General features: G+C 41.9%; 1 protein-coding gene across 1 annotated transcript in view; it reads right to left on the reverse strand.

Moving 5' to 3' along the window:
• BEND4 (BEN domain containing 4) overlaps window positions 1-22,385 on the reverse strand; it is a 43,701-nt gene that overhangs the window by 15,690 nt on the left and 5,626 nt on the right. The window contains exons 2-4 of the mRNA XM_040594790.1: window positions 19,095-19,661; window positions 6,134-6,225; window positions 1,873-2,113 (exon numbers count right to left, since the gene is read on the reverse strand). Of these exons, the coding sequence (XP_040450724.1) occupies window positions 1,873-2,113; window positions 6,134-6,225; window positions 19,095-19,661 (900 nt within the window). The remainder of the gene's footprint in view (window positions 1-1,872; window positions 2,114-6,133; window positions 6,226-19,094; window positions 19,662-22,385) is intronic.

Here is a 22,385-nt window from a genome sequence, read left to right on the forward strand (position 1 = left end):
TATTAAAAATGTTTACAGATGTTTAAACTACTCTGAGTGCAGGGAGAGAAGCAGTTCGTACTCCCTGCTATGGTGGGAAGGCAATAATTGGATGTGCTGAGAATTAGTCAGACACTTGTTACCTTGGCTTGCAAATGGGTAGGAGACAGCGGCCAACTCTTGGCTCTGTGGAGAAAGTTGTCATATTCCCACCCATGCATGAAAGCCCAAGGGAGAGCTGTCTACTCTGTTTTCTTAACTGGTTCTTAGATACTGAACGTTTTGGCTTCCTTGTCAAGCTTCTGAAAATTAAGGAAATTGGCCTTTCTCCTTCTCCCAGGGAGTGCTCCACTGGTTCTGTGTGTCCGGGACCCCAGGAAGGAGAGTGGCCATAAGCAAAAGTCCATCTACAGCTGGATTTACTGTTAAGTCTTGGTGGGAGGCAGGCGAAGAAAGGGAAAGAGAAGGGTATTAACGCTGCTTGTGCATAAATTATTCAGAGAACTTTAAAGCCATTTAGTAAATGGTCAATGCACTTGTATTCAGCCTTCCATTTCCAGGGGAGCTTTAGGGACCCTGCATCTCATTCCAGGTCTCTGTGCAGCATGGTGTGCAACAGACCTGCCCTTCTATTAAGCTCTGATAGAGTACAAGGTCTGGTAGAGTATCATGTAACAGGTCAACTGGTTCCTTTGTAGTAAAAAACCAGCATCTGCCTAATTTGGCTGTATGTAAAATCTGAGTTCGTTACCTGGTTACGCCAATGTACCCCAACTACAAGTCCTATCTACTTGGCCTTGTTGGATTCTTCTATCCTAGATGGGAAGAGGCTCGATCTGCTGGACATAACCACTTTGGAATCCAGTTGGATGATTAAAGATATTTTTATCACTGACTGACCATAATACACCTTTTAACACTGCATCGATTAGTAAAACGTTCTTGAAATCAGTTCAACCAAAGTTTTGTCTATGTGTTCACAAAATGCTACAAAAAGTTAACAGTGAGTTTATTAATGAAATGATAAGCATATGCATCTATAAAATGCAGATGCTGATACTACAAACATGTTTTTAATTGGGCTCTAAGAAGTCCTGGTTTGTTTGATTCATTACAAAGCCCAGTACCAGGCCTTTCGAACAATTTTAGGAAACCAAAGTATGAACTGCCACAACAGATAATTCTTCTCAGTCTGGACCCTTTCTCTGTATTATCCCACATACTCGCTCTCTGATACCGTGAAATGCTTGCAAAATTCCCCCTCCTCATCAGGCTAAACATAGGGGAAAGTTGTCCCCTAACTTTTTTCAGTCAATGTTGCATCACTGCTCCAGAAAAAGTTAAATCCTTGACAACGCATTTGCACACACTTTGTATGTCATTAACTTGTAGATGTTCTTGGCCCTGCAAAATGTTCAAACCTATTCTGAAACTCGGTTAGCTTTTAACTCCAATGATGCACTGTAGCCTTGAGTGCCATATGCCTACTACACATTAGGCTGTAAATATTCCCTGGTTAATTCTGCTGAACATCAGTGTTAAAGAATGCCCTGTAGTTTATTATAAAAGGGTGTCATCAGTTGTCTGATTTTTCCTTGTTTGCTGCTTCAAGTATATCAGTGTCATGTGCCCTCGTATTTGTCTCCTCTCTTAAATAAGCAGCCCTGTTTTTCCCATTTAAAAAACCAAAAGCACATATATAATACATACATACACACATATATATGTATGTATATAAAAAAAAAGAAAAGCGGAGGGTTTCTGGCTGCTTTTCACCCGCCTGTGAAACCCCTTCTAGTTCTGCAACTGTCAGCCAAACGCTTCTACTGAGCCAGAGCCAATGTGGTGAAATGAGATCACATAAGGTGGACACTGAGCGAAAAGATGCAGTACCTCTGAGACATGTTACTTTTACTGGATCCAGAGGACGTCTTTCAGGACCTGTCTCTCCTGACTGCACTGACCTTTTCCTTTTTCCAAGGCCGCATGAGTACTTAAGCTCATCGGTTGTGAAAACAAATCTGATGAGATAGCGAAGGAGCCGTCGTCCATCTTTCTTGGAAGAATTTACAGCCTCATCCCACTGTTTACTAGTAATGTAGACAGGGTAGTTGTTCAGCAACTGCTTGCTCCCCTGAAAAAGTGAAATATTTCTATTGTGATTTTACAAGGCAAATAAGTAAAGATGTCAGTTGCAATAAAAAATATGCTTTTTAACTAGCTGCGATACTGACAGCGAAACACATCCTGAAGTGAACACACAACATAATTGCTCTTACTGAGAATGAGTACTTTTAAAATTACATTTCCAATTTCTAGAACACGAATTTGGTGAGGTGCAAGGAATACGTTTTGAGAGGTGGCTATTGGTAATTTCCACTTTAACAGCAGGTTAAGAAAAAGTAAAGTATCAGTGACTGGGCATACTATTTAGTATAACCTTTCTTCTTAATCTCTTAAAATGCATAAAAAGGGTCTTTGAAGAGCGTGATCAAATGGATCACTTCATCGCAGCTGACAGTTTACTTCAGAGGTGACTCTTTTGGTCTATTTTTGTAAGAAATTTATTAATTCTGTAGAACACACCTGAAACTTGACAGCAGTTATGTTACTGTGAAAAATATAAAGAAAATAAATAAAGGAACTATGAAAACTAAAAGCTTCGTTATTATTAATGAATGCCGTATTAACTCAAATTATAGCTTTATGGAGATGCCACCACGTCAGGTGGAAAGAAATTTTGCTTTTAACCTTCATCATTTGTGTGCTTCAATATTCCAACACTAAATTAATGCCGTGGGACTAATTATGGGGATTCCTGTAATCCACACACATTTATAAGCCCTCTTTCGTCAATTGTACCTAAATTGTACTTAATTCTTGTTGCCCATAAAATGCCATAGTTCAGGATTACCCAATTAATGTAAGATGGTACTGTTAATATAGCTGAAATAACTGAAGTACACAAAAAACCCAAACCACACCCTTCTAGAGACTCACTCACTTTTACAGCTACTCTTTTTTATTACAATACATAAATCTGGAGGCCCAATTAGTAAAATCTTTGTATAGCCTCCAGCTTAGATAGGAGGTCACAGCGAACTAGAGAAACAAGGGTCTGATGTTCAACAGAGGCAATCAGCTGCACGCTGCACTGGTAGGCAAATGTTGCAAAGTCCTCCTCCTCACTTCCAGATCTTTGATATCTCAAAACTATTTTAAGGACTACCCTTGCCTCCTTTCATATGTTTATTATAGCATCCTGCGAGACAGCTTGGGAGCATCTTTCCTCATGTTGCATCTTTGCTCATGTTTTTTCCTCAGGTATTTGCTTTTAATTTTTTTTGCAAGTTAGATAAATACGTGGAAGGTTTAATTTAGTGAAGACTGATCAGGGGGTCATTAAAGAACCTGTATGGTTTAGGATACCACTACCTCCCAGGGGGGGTTAGCATCACTGGGAGCTGAGCCTATGTGACTACTTGTTCCCTGTGGTGCAAATTGTTGGCACAGACAGCTACAAGCAAATCCAAAGCTCTGCAAAGGAAGCCAAAATATAAAGGAAGAGATGGGCTTTGTCTGAGGCACCCCTCCCCTCCCCCTGAAACATCTCAACTCTTCCTTCCCTCTGTAGCTTGTAAATCCAAGTTTGTAATCCCTAAGAAAAAGACCTTTCGCCTATAGTTCAACTCTGTTACCATCCGAGACTTTCTCTTTGCGCTTCACTTGTCTCCTCCTACCGCTGCAACAGGGCAGCAGTCAATGCCTCCCCCTCCACTCACGCTACAAGCTGCTTGAATTTTTGCTAGGTACACACACCCTGGGAAAGCTGTAGTGTGTCTGAGGAGCTCTGCCATGGGAAGAACATTACCCTCCATCCAGTCCAGCTCCTCAGCCTCTGCCAACGTGGTGAAGGGACAGGGGAAGGAGGAAGAGCCAGGGTGCAGCAAGGAAAGCTCTTTGGGGGTATTATACTCTTCTGCTGAAGTGACTGTGACCACTCCCTCTCAGAGGGAGCTGCCACTGGCATTTCCCTGGCTTGTTCCATCACAGAGGTAACGCACAGGACCATCTGACACCCCCACATTGCTACTTATTATTTTCAGCATCTAGAGCCACATCCCTTTTATATAAAGCGAATTACTTTCCTACCTTAAGTTTCTGAAACCTATTTTTTTCCCTATTGAAAAAACTTCAGTGAAGCAAGAACCCTCCTTACTGATACCAGCACCAAGTAAGTACGAGCTGCAGCTAACTCTGCAGGCACTGCCTTGCTTTTAAGGCCTGGCAGGCAAAAGCAATGCCATGCAAGCCGTAAGGGTCAGGCTCCAGCCTTGCTCATGTGCGTTAGGTCAGATGCTCCTGTGTGCCTTTGCTAAGCAGCAAGCTACCCCAGAAGCTACCTCTGTGTTTAAATGTATTGCACTGATGGAAATATGGAAATAGGGTGCAGAAAAGCCTAACATCTTAATTTCATGAGAGCTCACATTACTATTAAGTGAGGAGAAGGTAATAAATTTTGTGTAACTTCCTCAGCCCCAATTTTATTATACTTCTTATTCCCCCTGAAATTTAGGATATTTTTCCTTATTCTTCTCCAAAGGCATGATACAGAGTTATGCTACTTTGTTAAACAATTACTGGGTTCCTGCTACAGATATACTTTCATTACTTTCTCTGAAAGTAAAGCACTTCTGGGCAAGAGATTCTCGGTAAATGTATGATGCAGTTTGCTGTGTCCAGCAGTCATTAAACTAAAACAAACAGAAAACCTTCCAGAAATAAAATAAGCAGACCCTGAAGGAAGAACCAAAGTACAAATGCATTCATGCTTGTATTTGTACATGATTAAGCTTATGAATAAAAGATTAGCATCTATGTGTTTAATTGAATAAAAAATTCTGTCACATCATGACAAGCTATTCCATGTGGGATGTTACAGAACAGCCTCGGTTTTTACAGTGCTTGAAAATTTTAGTTAAGCAAAAGAGCATTAAAAAAAGGAAAATGGATCCTTGGAATATATTTGAGTGATAACAGCTAATGATACATATAAATATAACTATATATATGTACATTGTAATTTCCACAGGATAAAACTGAATGGAGGAGCAATGTGATGCACAGCCTGAACTGCTGCAAAGCATCTTCAGTAAAACTACGGTAAGTTGGACTACATGAGGCTTGCACCACACATATTTGTACACAGGAAGGTCGGATTAGACATAAGACTTCCCTCTTCTGATTTTGTTTGTGTGAATAATGGGTAATGACAAATATACGCTACATATACAAAAACATGCATAGCAAGAACCTCAAATACAGACACTCCAAACTAGAAAAGTCTCAGCAAAACCCACTTAATTTGAAGCATTTTTACAAGCCTGGATAGAAACACCCTGGAGCAAAATTAACACGAGTCACACTACAATTGATCATAGATAAATCTATACATCTACTTTCTAGAGAAGGGGAGGTCTTAAAATTTCCTGCTTTTTCACTGCAGCACTTTTACACAGATCATAACTACAAAAATCCCCAAACTCTGTATCAAGTATAAAATTGTCAAAACTCAACATTTTGTTTGGGATGCTTTCTGTAAAGCACGAGCATTCCAAAGACTTGCAGAAGTCTATATTTGGGTCTATTTGCAAAACGAAGGAAACTTATATCTTCATCTCAGGACTGCATTAGAGCTATACTAACTCTATACATATGCATGTCCGAGTCCATACATGACATTTTGGTGCCTCCATGCGTGGGCTGCAGCCCCTGCGCGCTGGGCAGCTGCTGCGTGCAGCCACCGTCAATCACCCTGCTACAGTTTTCACCAGGCTAGCCCTAGCCTAGATACTACCCATAAAAGTGATGCTTCTGAGGAAAGGCGAGAGAAAAATTAACCAAAACAAGGGAAGTGCAGCTGGTGCGGATGGAGGGGGTTATGCACGGCTCAATAAAGTCATCTTAGATTACACTAGTGATGAGTCTCCTCCATTTGGGGGATTACTGTATCTAAGAATGACAGTTTAATAACAGATTTTACATATTTTTACTACTAAATGTATTCTTCCAGCACCTACTGATTTATTTGCCTACAGGTTTTCAATGAATTGTCAAACATAAAGAGATGTAGCTTGTCTTCACTGTATACTACCTCAGTCGGATGGTCTGTTGGCTGTGGTACCATAAGCTGGTTGTGATGCTGAAGTACAGTCTTCAAATAATCTAAAACAGTCTGGCAGGGCACTGCATGAAACAAATTGCAATTACTGTATATTAGCTATCTAGCACAAAACACAAGAACAATATTAAATCAAGCAGTGTTCTTCAGGATCTGTTTTGTATGTCTGTGAGATTTATTTCAAATAGGAAATACCTCTCATTTTGATTTGTGCAGACATGTCATTCAATAAATATACAACAGATGCTGTATTTCCTATGTTGAGATCTCTGACATTGCTTTTATTTTCTGCCCACTAGTTTCCAAGAGTTTTTTTCCTAGTTTGAAATTATAATTATTACAATACAAATTAGGTCAGCAGTAATGATAATAAGAAAAAAAATCTGTAAATACTGTAAATAGCCCAAACCCCACAAAGAAGAAAACATTTCTTGGACCTAAATCATGCACTGATTAACATGTAAATATGGTCAAATGTTTTTGAAACTACAGTCTGATTAACTATACTGAACAGATTTAATGATTCATATACTTTAATTTCTTTTCCCTCCCTCCTCCCAAATTTGTTATAAAACTAGGTGTTAGGCAAATGGCTTTATTTCTTTTTCCCTCATCCTCCCCCCTTTCTATTCCCAGCACTCTCATCCATTTCAGTAGTGGTACCAACATCCTATTCCCTTCTGCTGAGGTGATAGGTTAATTAGGGATGATTCAATTACGGGTCTCTCTTAAGCAGATGCTGCCACGTCCCTGATTAACTCTGGAGTATTTTTGAGATACAGTGCTTTTCTCCTGAGCCTGAAACACCGTAGGAGAATTAAACAGATATTAACCCAACATTATGACTGACTTGTGCAAAATTAAATAAGCATCATTTTTAAGGTACCTTATCACTCTCACATTTCATACCGGTGGTGTGTCTAAAATATTCAGAGATAATCATAGCTGCAGCTAAAAACCCAGAAAAAAATACTTCAGTGTTCCTTCTTTTTTTTTTTATTTTATTATTTCTTGGCATTCAGCCTTTACACCTGGAAAAATGTGGTGTTCTGGGCTTTGTCTTTAAGCTGGCAATCTAAAAGCAAGCGCTGAAATCAGTGAGAATGTCTCAAGGTAGGATTTGCAGGTATTTTGCACTCTTTCCTGGGCATTCACACTGTGCAGTAACTACGCCCTTGTCTAGGCAGCCAGGGTGCAAAACACCTTTACACCGTGCAAAACAGACTCTTTATTAAGAGCAAAGTGGCGTTACACCCAGCAGTCTGCATACAGAAGTCACTCAAAATGCCCTGTATGAATAATAAACTCCAATGCCTTTTCACTCCACACTGACTTGTCTGTAAAGAGGACCCATCACTGTTTACTCCTGTTTCATTTGATACGTCACACATTGCCGTAGGAGGTTAGGAAGTTAAGCACTAGGCAAAAGTTAGCATTTCGAGCGACTTGTACCTGTTTCATTTCTCCAGTGCCTTCACCGCCTATTGCTAGACCAGGGCAGGGTCTCGGTAGCGCAGTCGCTACATAGTGACACTGTCATATGAGCACCAGGGCCTGGATGCTTTTTTTTTTTTCTTGTAGGAAAAAAAGCACTTTAAGTGTCATTGGATAGTTTCTGAAAAAGTCGAAAGGGCAGTCAAACTTAACAGTCCTACCAACATGTTCTTGCGGCCTTCCTGTGATGAGTTGCCCTGTACTTAGCGTATAGCAGCAATCAAAAAATTCAATAAAAGATCTTACGTGGAATAAAGGAGAAAAGTAACAACATATAACATTTTAGTACACTGGATATTTGTAGGAAGGGGTGGCAAAAAAAGGATTTGACTCCCCCTCTCCCGCCATTTTTGTACACAGGAAATCATGTGGGAAAAAGAAATGATTTCACACGCCGCCCCCCCCCCCCCCCCCGCCATGTAAGGTAAGATTGAAGGGCAAGATTGTATTTGGAGACCCTTTCCTTAAACTCCACATGTGTTTGCTGTCTGGCATGCCTAAGACGAAGATTAAACTAAGAACACAGTTTACTCTCTGATTAAGTAGGCGCCCAAGAAAGAGGCACAACGATGATCATGCAGGCTTGCTGCCCTGAGCAGTGTCAGAAACCCTGTGACAAGGTCAGCAAAACCTCCCACCTGCATGGAAAGTATCGTGGGCAACCAGCACCTCCTGTGAGATCCCCACATCTCCTGCAAGGTAACAGGAAGGATGGACGAGCCTATGACGGATGGCTGTACTACTGCCTGAAAGATGCACGACACTTGAACTTGGAGGAGAGCTGAGTGACAGTTGGGAAATCAGAGATACTTACGAAGCATCCTTTTCCTGCCCTGTCTAAACGTGTCACTTTTTGTTTAGCAAGTTCACTGATGTCCCAGTTGCCAAAGCATCCGCAGTACCTGGAAGCTTTAGACTTCTTTGGTCCCTTGAAGCTGTGCTCAAAACAGTCTTGAAGTTTGCACTTGCTTTTCTGCTTATCTCTATTAGCAAAAGTCCCTGGTGACAACCTGATGGCTCTCAGCCATACTTGGTAATATTACCTGTAATTATGTGGAACAACGTGGGGCCTGAAAGTGAACAGAATATAATGCATCAAAAATTTCTAATTTTTAGGAGCTGATCTCACAGCTGGATGGTATTTTACCCACAGTAAGTAATTTCACTGCAGGCTATCCAAAGATGTATTTACCCATGTTCTTTCAAAGCGATGGGGCACAAGCGAGAAGACACAGAAAATGGTTTAACCTGTTGTGTCCCTGGCAGATGAAGTACAGCTCTATTTCACCTGTATTCTGCTGATGAAATGCTTTCTCATTACCAGTGAGAAATACAAAGCTGCTACAAGCTGGCTGATGCTCATAAAAATTTCTGTCTTCATAAAAGCAGTAATGTTTCCAGCACAAAATTGTATGATTTAGTTATCATTCTAGTGACTGGAGGATTCTGAGCATTTCTGACTTGTAAAGCTATTGTACATCACGGTCTGCTGTTGGTACAAATAAGCTCAGTCTGTTCAAACACCAGATGCTACTTGCAAAGCCAAGGCTTCTTCGGCTGCTGCATTAATCGAAGCCTAAAGGAAGCCACAAAGAGGGCAGCACGAGGCTGAGAGTCAAAGCTTTGGTTTTGCTTTTGCATCCCTCTTACGGCTCTGCAAATATTCTCTTTGCTGAGAGATGACAGGAAGTTTTTCCTCCAAACCCTGCAGCAAATCTAACATTCTAAGAGCCTGTGCCTCCCAGCTGTGAGGACGAATAATCATTTAAACCTAATAGCTTATTTATTTTGTATTTCTTTGAATTCCATGCGATCTCTAGGGAGTTAACAAGATCATAACCCTGAGAGCTGATGCTCTGCATGCTTATGCACGTATCCACTGTCACCGGCATCACCAACAGGGATCTGTGCCTACTGTAACCAACGGGAAAGACACTGATGTCGAAATAACACTTCTTACGATATAGTAGAAAGTCTGCGGGGAGGCAGTAATTTTCCTGCCCATTAGCAAGAAGTTTCCACAGCCTTTACCTTCTGAAAGTGCCAGTGTCTCAGAAAAGACACTGGAAGTGCCAAGGTAACCGGGCCTGCAGCGAGTGAAAGAGCGAGATCTTTGTGGGAGCTAAAGGGTGAGGAGGAGCGCGACCGGGGACCCGAGCGTGCTGGGGAAGGCTGGCTTTGCCAAGATGCTAAGCAGGACACGCGTAAGAGGCGGCAGGTCTTTGTTGTTTATTGATCCCAGTTTTAAGGCTTCATTGTTATTCTAGGCATCTGTATGCTGTAACAAGTGCTTCTTTGGCTTGACACAGCTTTCTTTGCGGAGTATCCTAATTTCTATTAAATAGCTGAATAGTGTGGTGGCCACCGACTGTGCCAACGACAAAAGCTGGGCTGTGATCTCCGAGTCTGGCCTGCTACACAGCACAGCAACTTCCCAGACTAAATCCTTTTTGCACCAGACAGCATCAGCAAGTACAACACAGTACAACCCAAGCCGTCACCTCCCAGCGATGCAGCTTCTACCCACGGCTCGTTGTTATGGCACGTGTTATTTCACCCTCAGGAACACACACCTTATTTCAAGTCCGCATTTTGGTTTCCTTCAGTGGGGTTTTGTAAAGTCTTTGGAAAAGAAATGGAAAATGCCTGTTACCTGTTATGTACCTATAGTTAGCGGTGAAGTAATTTCTCTGTCTTGTCTTTGCTAAGCTCAACACTGACCTTCCCGACGCGCTGGGCTCCGGCTAAAAGCAAGAGTCCCTACACCTACTTAGGTGTCCGTGTATCTGAAGACCACACCAGCCCTTTTGGCTGCACTGTGCATCAATACTTGGCCAGAAAGCCATCATGTCCTCCAAAAGCTTTTCTAAGTGTCCATTTCTCAGGGGCTGAAACCAAGTAAAGCTTCTCTGTGCCTCAACACACAGTAATGCTACACCATGTTTGACCAAGTCTCACCTCTCATCTTGCTCACTCACTGCCACCTCTGCACCACTTGCAAGCTGTGAGCAATGACTGTATGCTACCTTTCACCGATGACAGTATTAAAAACATGGGCTGTGAAGAGTTTCAGAAAGAATCCCTCCAGAAATTCAGCTGCACTATGGCAATTTCCTGAACACAAATATATTTGCATTTTTTAAATCACTTTTTGTGATATGTTATGTAACACCCTGAATATCTGCAATACCCTCATCAAGCCAAACTTTTAATCTTATCAAAACCATAATTTGGCAAGATGTTGCTTGGAACAAACTCCATTATTCTCTTCTAGTAATCTATTAATTGAAGCCAGTATCAGCTGTGCAGTTAAGTTTTTCTGGGCTCAGTATCAGGCCAATGAGCCTACAATCATCCAGGACATCTCGTGTATCCTTATAAAAACAAATAAAAATCATATAGTATTTGCATCTTTCAGTCTTCTGGAGCACCCCAAATATTCCAAAACATAAAAGAACGAGTCAGAGTCCTCTTTGTCCACCTTCATTTTTCTTTTAGCTCCTGAAGTGAGTTGTCAAAATCTCATGATTTTGAAAACACTGCGCTTTGGTAGCAGCTGCCTAATGCTTCTGGTAATAATTTGATGTGCACTTAGGGATGAAAAGCTGGTGTGCCCAAGCAGCTACTGCTCCAGGTGGCCTGTGCTGCAGCTCCCCTGGCGATGCCAGTCTCCGAAAGAGCTACTCCTGACTCCACTCTTGAACTGCTCCGTCTTAAACCTCTGCTCGAACCAGCATCTCTTTATCATTTCTAAAAGGGCTGGCAATTCTGGTGCTAACAAGCTCTCCAGTTGTCCCGACATCAGGAGGGCAAACAAGCTGATGTTGCAGTCCCACCTGAAGCTCCTGTTGAGTGTGTGCTAACACCCAGAGTTACAGTGGAAATGGAAAATACTTCCATCTGCTTACCATCGTCATCATATCGGTGTGACTGCATGGGATTATTCTTGGCAAGTACCAGAACAGAAATACCCAATGAGCAGTTCCATATTACTGACAAACCCTACTACTTCCACCTGGCAGTGGCCCGATACTGTTATTAGGATGCCATATTTTCCCTTTAACTTCCTTCCTGAACACAGCGCTCCAGTGTTAATTTTAATTATTAAATTTCCATTGATCCTAACCCCTGATTTTTACTCATCACCATCAACTTACCCTCTGCTTCGCTTGTTATACTTCTGTTCCTTTGCCTTCCCTCTAAGCTGGTTGTTTCTGTAACCAGCATGAACCTCTTCCTCCTAGATAGTCTTCTGGGGCCTTCAACAACATACTTCTAATGTTTCCAAGTTACCACCCGCTCCTTTTTTTTTAACCTTTGGCTCTAATAATTGTTCCGAACTTTTTATGAAGTGCCAAGAACGTCTCCATTACTAGTCTGGGCTGAGTTTTTGCTCATTGTAGGTGTTATCGGGCTACAATCACTTGTACTGGTGTCTGTCAAAATGAGTGCTCTCATTTATCCTCCCCAGAATGTGGCCTCCTGTGTAACACACTCCAGGGCAGTTTACACTGCCAAAGCACAGCACTAGGAAGAGATACTTGGGCTCTGCTGTAAATAAGGCGTATCTCCAATGTAAATAACTGATATATCCAACCTCTCCCAAAGCATCAGATAGCCCTAGCAAGAAGGGATGGCTCACCCCCAGCTCGGCTGTGTGTCTCCCCACAGCGGCCTCAGCTCCACAGGCAGACAGTAAGAAATCTGATTATTCTGTTCATTAATGAGATTTTGTGATGTGTAGCCGACACCGGCTAGTATTTCTCCTGGTGTTCTGCACAGCAGCAGATGAATCCCTTAGCACTCAAGGCCATTTACTTCTGACTTGCCAGCGAGGAGGAGAATTGGGAAGGGTGTACGTCTACATCCACCCCACTCTGATCGGCAGCTGTTAGTTAAGAGTGGCTCAGAACTGCAACACGTCCTCCTTCATTCGACCTTGAGCAATGCTTCACTCTGAGTTCATTGCAGGGCATTTCTAAATTGATGCTTGACTGTCAAAAAGATGTAACAAATGATAGGGAACCTGCTGACGAACTACATGGCAGTATGAATTTCCTGTAGCATTAACGGAGATGCTTTCTCTGCCTGAGATTTGGACAAGTGTGCAGTATAACATGGCTTGGATTATTTTAGCTCATACACTAATTTAAGTGTCAGCCGAAAGCCAGTGAGAAGTTGCATGGACGGGCTGCAAAGACAAGTTGTTGGGGTACCATGAGCTGGAAAAAGAGTGAGGGGCAAGGAGAGATGGGGGTTAGCAAAGAGGAATTGATCTCAGTACTCAAGACCCTACAAATCTGGATGCTTTAACTGGATGGCAAAACAAAACCAGCACCCATTTGTAGTGAGAGCAGCCAGCAGAAATCAGAAGAACCATCATTACATGCAGAAAGGTGTTAAAGATTGGCTAAACTGACCTACGTGCCTGCCAAAAGCAAGGAAGGGAGAAAAAATTACAGCAAATATCCCATTACTTTTAAAATTCCTCTCAGTTGTGTTTTCTAGGTGGAGTGGAAAACTACTTAACTTCTGTTAATCTGCATCTGAAAAGCCATTGTATTTCTTTCAATTTTCTTTTACAAAAATATTTCTCCCAGAAAGAAGAAAACATGTGCCCCTTGCATACGCCCCTGGGATGTACACCTCTGCCTAAGCCACAGAAGAGAAAGAGCTCAAACAAGGCAGCTGTGCATCTCATTTAAGCGATGCTGCCACATGCTCCTGTGGCTTTCATTTTTGCCGGTGTTCCCTCGCTGTCCTTCTACTTAATAGAAGGTACCTCTTCTTGTCCTCCCTTTCGGCCATGAATTCTTCAGGGCAGGGACCTCCCCTGTAAACCCTCTACACATTTAAACCGCTGACAACAAACAGGGAAACCAAGGAGCACCCGGTGAGCGGGGACAGCAGTTTGTGTTGCTAAAATGCTGAGGAGCAAAAAGTTGAGACCAGGGAGTTCAGCCTCACCAGGCTGAACTGCAGCTCCCCACAGAACTCCTACCAGCTCTTGCTCCACAAAGTAGGCTAAGAAACCTGACCCCCCAAATTCTTGTGGGCTTTTACCCAGAAGCATCGAAAAAAGATTAATAAAGCCCTGGTCTGCTGCAGTTAGGTGTTTCAGTAAGTTTTTGTACTCTGACTGGCTTAACAAACTAAGCTGGCAGCCCCAAGCTGCAAGCAAAGCCATGCTGCAAATTCAAAGGAGTTCTCATGCCAAACACTGGGCAACCGTGCTTGAGGCTCCCTCTTCCCGAAGTAACTTCATGCTTTGAAGCTGAACAGTAGAACGAGGGCAGAGATCAGACCAAAACATCCAGAACATCAAGGGAAACCAAAGAAGTGGTTAAATGTGAACATCAAGAAACAGGACAAAAAAAAAAAAAAAAAAAAAAAAAAAAGACATGAAAAAGTGTTCATCATAACCCTTGATGGCTGCTTTATCTACACTGCAGCTGTGGTAGGCTCTTTGGAAATGCGATGCTCTGAAAGTATAAAGGAGACAGGATTTGTAGGGAAAAGTAATATCTTTTATTAGATCATCCAATAGAGTCAGGGGAAAAAAAAAAAAAAAAAAAAAGTCAAGCCTTGGGCACACAAAACCTCCTGGAAAACTCTTTTTCAATTACATTGATATTAACTCTACCTGCAAATCCTGCTTTGTTTTGCCTACTTGCGGCCACCATGAACGCCGTCTCTATAAGCGATCACCTCTCTACATTTGAGGGGGTTTTCACCCCCATCCTTCTGCTCTTTGCTGGAGTATCTTTTGCTGCTGGGCTAATGAGGTAAGAATAATTACTGTATTTATGACACACATCTTCATCTTACTTACTTATACCTTTTCACTGCTTTCAGGCTGGTTTGCCCAAAACCATGCAGCAAAGCCAGGAGCACCAGGAGGCAAACCCTTGCTCATGACTCCTGGCCTTTGCTTTAAACCACCTGGAAATAATTTCTCCCTTTTAGGCCAAAAACTCGTGAGAAAATCATGCTGACAATAGCGAAGGAGAACTCCTTAATATCCTTATATATTAGACAGTCTAAATCCAGGTCTTACATGCAGTTTCACAAATAAGTCTTTAATTTCACTACTGGGAATGTATCACAGCCAAAGTAATTTTTATACAGAGGAAAGAGATTAGGAGACACTTTTCTCCTTGTATAGATGGATTACTTTGCTCTGTTCTTGACAGCCTCAAAACCTTAAAGAGTCAATGATAAATTTGCCAAACTCCTTCCAGGAACTGTCTAATCTTTAATTATTTTTCAATTATTCAAGACTAAATAATGCACTGAATAAAAATGTTTCTCTTCTTTTCAAATTAACTGAAAATGTTTGGTTAATGTTTTTGCCTAAAAAAAACCATATTGGGGAAAACTGCACAAGTTGCAAGAACGCACATTGCTCCAAAACCAAAGCACTGAAATACAAATTTTTCTTAATTTACTCAATAGCTGAAACAATTAAGATTTCACATAAATTTACGTATTGTTTCAGTCAAATCAAATGGGTATTTTTTGAGGAAAAAAACCACAACCAAACCAACAACCAAAACATATGCAATATTTCACCCATGTAATTGTTTTTCTCCAGTGGTGATCTGCTGAAGAGTGATGCTAGGCAATGGGAAAAAAGATCCTACAGGACTGGAGGGCTTCTACAGCAACAGGGCAGAGTTTTAAAAACTGAAAAATCTTATTTTCTGTGTCCAAAAGCTACAGGAGGATATGTTGTCTGAAATATTTGTTAAAAAAAAGTCGTTGCCTTTACATTTACTGAGAAAACACTCTACTTCTCGGTATTCTCTTTGTGAGCCATGCAAATGGTGCTTTGCAGAGCTAGAGGCAGAGAAGTACAGCGGTAACTATTTTTAGATCGCAAACTCTCATGGATTTTAAAAGGGCTTTTGCATATGGAAAGTAAAAAAAGAAGAAATGCAAAGTATTTCAGGAAAAGGATAAAATGATTCATAGACAGAGCAGAAAGGAGGGGTTGGTGCTTTTATCTTCTGTTGACAGGGTTGCTGGTGAGAGCCTCAGCACCTGCGGGGAGAACACGGTTCATGCTTCCCACCGCCCCACAGGGTCCCCTGCCAGCCTCACCCAGCAGCTCCAGCCCAGCTCCCTCAAGGATGAGAAGGAAAACCACTACATCCGAAAAAAAAAAAAAGCTCTTTCAGCAGCTTGATGGGACAGTATGGCAGCCTCCACGCTCGTCTAGCTGCCTCCGCAGTTGCTTCTCCTCTGCACTAATTACATTGCCTGGCCCGTCAGATGCCCAGCATGAGGTCTGTGCATCAAAGTTTGTGCTCTGAGATGACTCTGATGTGACAGATAGTGGCAAACAACACTGAAACCCTCAGCAGAGTGATTCTGGCTCCCTCCCGAGGCGTGCAACGCCTTAATGGGCAAAAAAATGCTCAGAGAATGGGCGTTGCGCCTGTTTACATACAGAGCTGGGTGTTCCAGGTGATAGAAGAATTTCTGCTGCCTTCTTTGGCAGCAGAAGCTTACTGGAGCAAAATCAGCACTGGAGACAAAAACAATTAGACATTGCCTTTAGTTGATTTTTGATTAACCTTGCTCAGTGGCGGCTGTGGGACTGCCTGGGGAGCTCTGACCTTTATCCTACCATGTAGCAAAATCCGAGGGCAGCTTCTGTGGCTCTTAACACTTTCCCAATTGCAAGGGTCACTTTAGACCTATCTGTATACCTCACCCAGACAGCAGCAGATGCATCTGGTAACAGTTTTATGTTGGCTGATGAAGTCGTATGTCCTTCCTCGCGCATTTACTTTATGTTTGTCTGCTCCCTTTGATACACTGTTAACAAGGTGGTTCATTACTTCTGGGGGGTGGAAAACGGCTGTGCTTATGTATGTTTATCTCTCACTTAAAGGGAGATGAAGGGTAACTGATGACCCAGGTAAACACCGGCTGCTTAGCCCAGCACTAATCCTAGCAAAATACAGACAATTGCAATGGGATTCGATTGGCTAAGGACTAAGGAATATGAATATAATTAATGCCAGTCAAAATGGTCTTACGGAAAGTGGATCTTGTCAGACTAACCCAATTGTCATTCTTTGATGAGATTACAGGTTCGTGTGAAAAAGTTGGGTTGAACAGATGTAATATACCTAGGCTCCTGAAGGGCATTTAACTTACTACCATGAGTTACCTGATTGCAAAAGCAGCAACACTCTACATCAGCATACATGGATTAAGAACCTGCTACTGACATCTCCAGTATTTGTCACTGAGGGAATCATCACAAATAGATGTGTTTCTAGCAAGGCTCGACGGGGACTTCCAGCAGTTTCAATACCATTGAACGTTTCTAACCAGAATCATAAAGTTAATTTAAAAACAATAAAAAAAAATCTGGATGACGCAGAAACTGGTGAACCAGCAAACACTGGGCAAACAGGGCAGCCAAAGCAATCCAGATCACCTAGTACATGAACACAGCCAAATACAAACTATGTACATCTACAAAGAAATGAGCACAGAACAAGAAGCTCAGCTGCATGACCCATGGCCAAATGACCAGGGCATGGTCCGTGGGTGGGAACAGAGAGACTACTCACCTTTGCCCAGGCAGATGGTAACATATTGCATGTCTCTCCAGTGCCCAGATTTTAAAGAAATGAGCAGAAGGGGAGAAAAGAACTGCAAAGGATTCAACTCATTTGAGGAGTTCTGAACAGCTCTGTTTGCTTAGTTTATCTAAGAGGGAAATTAAGTCAGCTTTCAATCTGCAAGTACTTTCAAACAGAAAAATTACCAAGGCCTATACAGCACTTCATTTAGTGGAGCAAAGCCAATGGCTACAAGCTGATTTCAGATAGGCAAGGAATAAGGCACTCATTTTCACCAGCGTAATTAACCACTGGAGTCAGCTGTGAGGGTCAGAGGCAGAGCTACTGCTCACCAGAGTCTCCAACTCAGGACTGGAGGTCTTCTGAGATACCACTTGAGTCAAATATGAGTTGTGATTTAGTCAGTCATAAAGATTGCTGGGTTCAATATAGGTGACTGAATGAAAGCTGTATGTCAGATTACAGACCCTAATGATCATTTTTGGTCTTATACACCTAAAGCCAGGGCTCAACAGGAGTTGAAGTCCACATGATTCCCTTTGTCACAGTGTTTCCACATGATGTATGAACCACTACTGAATCCAGTGAGAGTGCATGAGTTATGGTGACTCCAGATTTTGGGAGAGGTGGGGAAAATATTCTAAATTTTGGGTTTTCTCTGCACAGTGTTGCTTATGGGATTTGCCGGTACCCCTAGGGACCAATGTACAAAGGAAAAACACAATGTAAAACAAATAATGCATGATACATCACTGAGAGCTGGGGAGAATTATGAAGACTGCTGCTTGCTTTTTGCTCAGGTTTTGCAACCGCAGGTACATACTGGGGCAGCAGTTGGTTACTGCCTTCTTACTTCCTACATAGTTAACATCTCTGAGATATTTTCTCTCTTGCAACCCATGCTGTTACCCGGGCTTTTCTGCCACTTAGGGATTAGTTCAATTAACTTTGCACGTACCTACCCTAAGCACCTCAAACTTCATCTAGAAAGCTGCAGCTCCCCAACATTTATATGTGTCAGAAGTGTGTTGCAGACTTCCTCTTTGCTAAATTCCAATTTGCTTTTAGTATTATTTGAGGTGTATTTTTGCCTGTCTTAAATTTTAGAGGATATGGGTCCAAGATATTTTGTTCTTATCCAACGCCATATACTCTTCAAGTATCTCAGTGCACCTTAACAATGAGAACCAAGTTTAAAGGGGCAAGACATGTTTTCCACAGAGGAGGTTTCTATTAGATAAGTTTTTTCTGTCTGCTTTCTCTCTCCCAGTGGCTGGTAGGTATTGCTGAACTGGATAAGTTGTTGTCAAGCTTTTTTTTCAGGTTTTATTTGAAGATGAATGGGAGGAGATGTATTTATGCTTCTCACTGAGCTAACAGCAATTTAAGAGATACTGTTCAAGGTAAAAGGCAAATCTATTTCAGTTAAAAGTACGGATGCAACTTTGAATAGTTTCTTTAAGTAACCAAAAAAGAAGCCCCAAAGGGGAATTAGGTTTATAAGCTGCAACGTAACTTAAAGAACAAGACAGATAATTAGGTATAAAAGCATATGTTTGAAATTACTGTGACAAACCACCTGATGTTTGGAATTTGGGATTAACAGTACACCCCATCCTGAACACAGCCTACTAATCTAGGAATCAAGATCCATATGGATGAGTACCAGAAGATAATTTTCTGCTGGGCACAGCTACAGAGATTTTGGCTGGAGACAAATTCCAGTGTTCGATTGCTATGATCGCAATATTAAAAAATGATAAGAACAACTTCAAACAAACTACTACCCAAACTTTTTATCACTGACTGACAGTATTATATGGCAGGGGATTATTTACCTGGAATGCTCTCCAATTTTCTACGAAGTTCCTCATTTTCTTGTTGCAATGAAATTACCTCCTGCTCTAGCTCTTGACATCGAGGGCAGTAACCTTCTTCCTCTTCCTCCTCTTCCTCCTCTGGAAGTGTAGAAGATGATGGGTGACCATGAGATTCAGATGTTGCTGGAGATGTCCATCCACCTAAAGTATGTACTGGAGAGGTTGAAAGTGGATCCACATCTGCCAAATGGCTAAAATCATTTACTGATGAGGTGTTCTGAGAAGGAAAGCTCCCAGAAAGCAAATAGTTCTGAAGGGAATCGGTAAAAACTCTCAGAAAGGCTGAGGTTTGTTGCTTCTTTTGCATATACTGCATCTCTATGTCTAAAATGTCTGATGTCTGACTATGGACCATTTTCCCAAGCTGACATTGCTCTTGTCTTTCACTATAATTTGGGTTTTCCTGCTTTATACAAGAAATCATGGACTGAGAGTGGTTGTTGTCCAGTAGTTTTCCACCACAATTTAAGAGACTTAGAACCCGGCTGCATTGTTGGGCAAAGGCATCCAGAATCATTCGACTCTCTGCAACAAAAGAAAAGATGAATCACAGAAACCCAATGCAAAAGGTTATGCCAGGCAGTAGCAGCTAGATGGATGTACAGAACTGTTTACAGTAGCATGCATTTTATTTCTGAACACATTAAAATTATGGCTTCTGCTTTAATACTTCTGCAACACTGTGATTTAAAACAATCCTGACTTTGCTTCTATTTTGAGAGTGCCCTCGTGCCCTTGCTGTTCATCAGAAGCGCATTGTGATGACAGTCACTGCTTACTGCCATCTTCTTTCAGAGGGACTAAGAAAGTAAATGGGGAAGAAGATACAAATTCCATCCAATCTGTGGAAGCCTACTTCAGGCTGCTGGTGGGTATTGCCAGTACATATTTGCAGGACTTTGCACTACACCTTCGTCCTATGCCCTGTTCCTCTCCAACACGGCTTCCAAGCTTCGTCCCCCCCCCCAACTTTCATCTTTGCTGCACTTGCTTGACACTATGCATGAGACACTTCACATGACCCACTCCCAATTCTATGGACTTTGTTTCTGTTCCTTTTGCTTTAAGTTCCAGATATGTCCAAGAACAACTCAAGAGCAATAAGCATAAACCCCTCTTCTCACACTGAGGAAAGGCATCAAATGTAAACCACGAAGCTCCTCTGGTCAGAGGAGGAGTTTTTTTCTGTCCTGCTGACCTCCTATGAGTTTGTGGGCAGCCGTGTACCATGCAGCAAAGAGCAGTACAGATTCTTCAAGATTCTCCGGACATAATCAGGAAACCCTACATAGGGCTGTGCAGCAGTTTCTGGAAGCAGCAGCCCAGATCTGGAAGTAGGGTAAAGATGCCATGCTGCACCTAATCAGACCTGCCTCTAGTGACAGGAGGTGTCACGTCTCAGGGAGCAATAGCAGCTACAACCTAAACCTACACAGTAGGATGTTTCATTCTGCAGTGGCTATGTATACAGCCCAAGCTCTGTAACAGTTCTTGGACGTGGATGGAAAATGACCATGACATTTATGATACGACCTGTTAGGTTCCCCAATAAAAATAATGCCTTTTAAATTTTTTTAGCTTATTCATAGCTGAGTTCCTCTAGGTGTCTAAGAAGATGTAACTAACATTTTGCATGAGGCAAAAAAAAAAAAAAAGACAAAAAAAAAAGACTGGTAGGTTTAAGCGCTGCCAATTTTGTAGAGCTCTTCTCAGGCAGGCTTGACTTTTAGAAAGTGACAAATGCATTTACTTTTGAAAAGGCAACCTGCTACATAAATGAGACTAAGCACCCCAGACCTTCATTTATCTTAACTTCATCAGCAGAGATGAAAACTTGGCCCCATCACACTGATAATACGTAAAGAACAGAAAGGTTCAGAATTTGGGCCTTTAAAGAGGTGGCACTTCTCACAGTACTTCTCTACGACACAGAAGATACACCTTCTGGTGGAAAATCTACTTCACACCAAGGTTAGTACAGCTGGCCTGAAGAATATTTGAAAGAACACTGATCTGCATTTTTACCATCCTCCAGATCTCTGCAAAGAGGGCCAGGCTGAAGCAGCACACAAGTGCCTCCAGCCTTGAAGGCAGCCCGAGGAGACCTGCCCGGCATGGCACCCAGGCACGTGATCTTCGCCGTAAGAGCAGGGACGTGAGGGGGACAGAGCCAGCACAGGCGCAGTGCTGGGCTGCAAGGCTGCCCAGGGCCGAGAAGAGAAAGCCCACCAGCATGTGAAGGGAGGATTGGGCTGGCCCCAAGAACATCCTTGCAATCAGCCTCTTGTGCTGTCACACCACACCCTTGTAGACAGGCTCAGACAAACCAGGGCAGATTTCTCCAACACATCTTTGATGCGAAACGTTAAGCATTGCCCTCTGTCCACACTACGAACTCAAAAGGGCAGAAATGCAGGGGCACGGCTGCCCTCTTCGCAAGTGGGTGCTGGTGAGGGGCCAGGTGCTCTATAGCCTCCATACCTGCTGTCCTGTCTTTAACCCTTATGATGCAAGCTCAAAATAACACAGCACAACAGATGTAACATCAGTTAAAAGCACAGAACCCCAGCGACTTCGCAGATTTCTGGCTGGGACCTAGTGATAGACCAGAAGAAAATCAAGAAACTCAAGCATCCCCAAGAACTTCAAGCTATGCTTTCTCTGCTTTACTTCTTTACTTCCCACATTTTCCCTTTAAAATTATTACAGGATGATATTGATCAGAACTTTGCAATCCTGCTGCAGAACAGTTTTTTCATTCATTTTAATCCTATAATCTGATTCCAGACCTTAAGTCATATTTACTGTTTGTATTTTAATCATTATGGTCCTTGTTGACAAAACACTCACTCATTCTTTGCATATCCTTGTTGCAAGGGGACAAAATATGAATGAAACAACTGAAAAGGGATTAGATTAGCATGAGAGATGTTATTCTAATATTATTGTTTCTCCTAAAATATGGCAAAAAGTAACCTGACATTTCACATACCAGTTTCTGAAGAATTCTATAATACACACCAATATCAGTAAAGATAAAATTAATGATGAGTTCTGTTATACAATTGAATGCATTAGGCATATTCACCGTGATACTGGCTTAAAATGTAACTGAAATTTTATACAGAAATGACAGTATTGATTTAATCTTCAGTTCAGTATCAGATCAACTACAAAGACACAGTAACAGCAATTACCATTTTTTTTCTTAACTTTAACCCATACTCAAAGATTTAAAAATGAAAGTCA

Source organism: Falco naumanni, chromosome 1 (assembly GCF_017639655.2).
Source record: "Falco naumanni isolate bFalNau1 chromosome 1, bFalNau1.pat, whole genome shotgun sequence".
NCBI lineage: Eukaryota > Metazoa > Chordata > Aves > Falconiformes > Falconidae > Falco > Falco naumanni.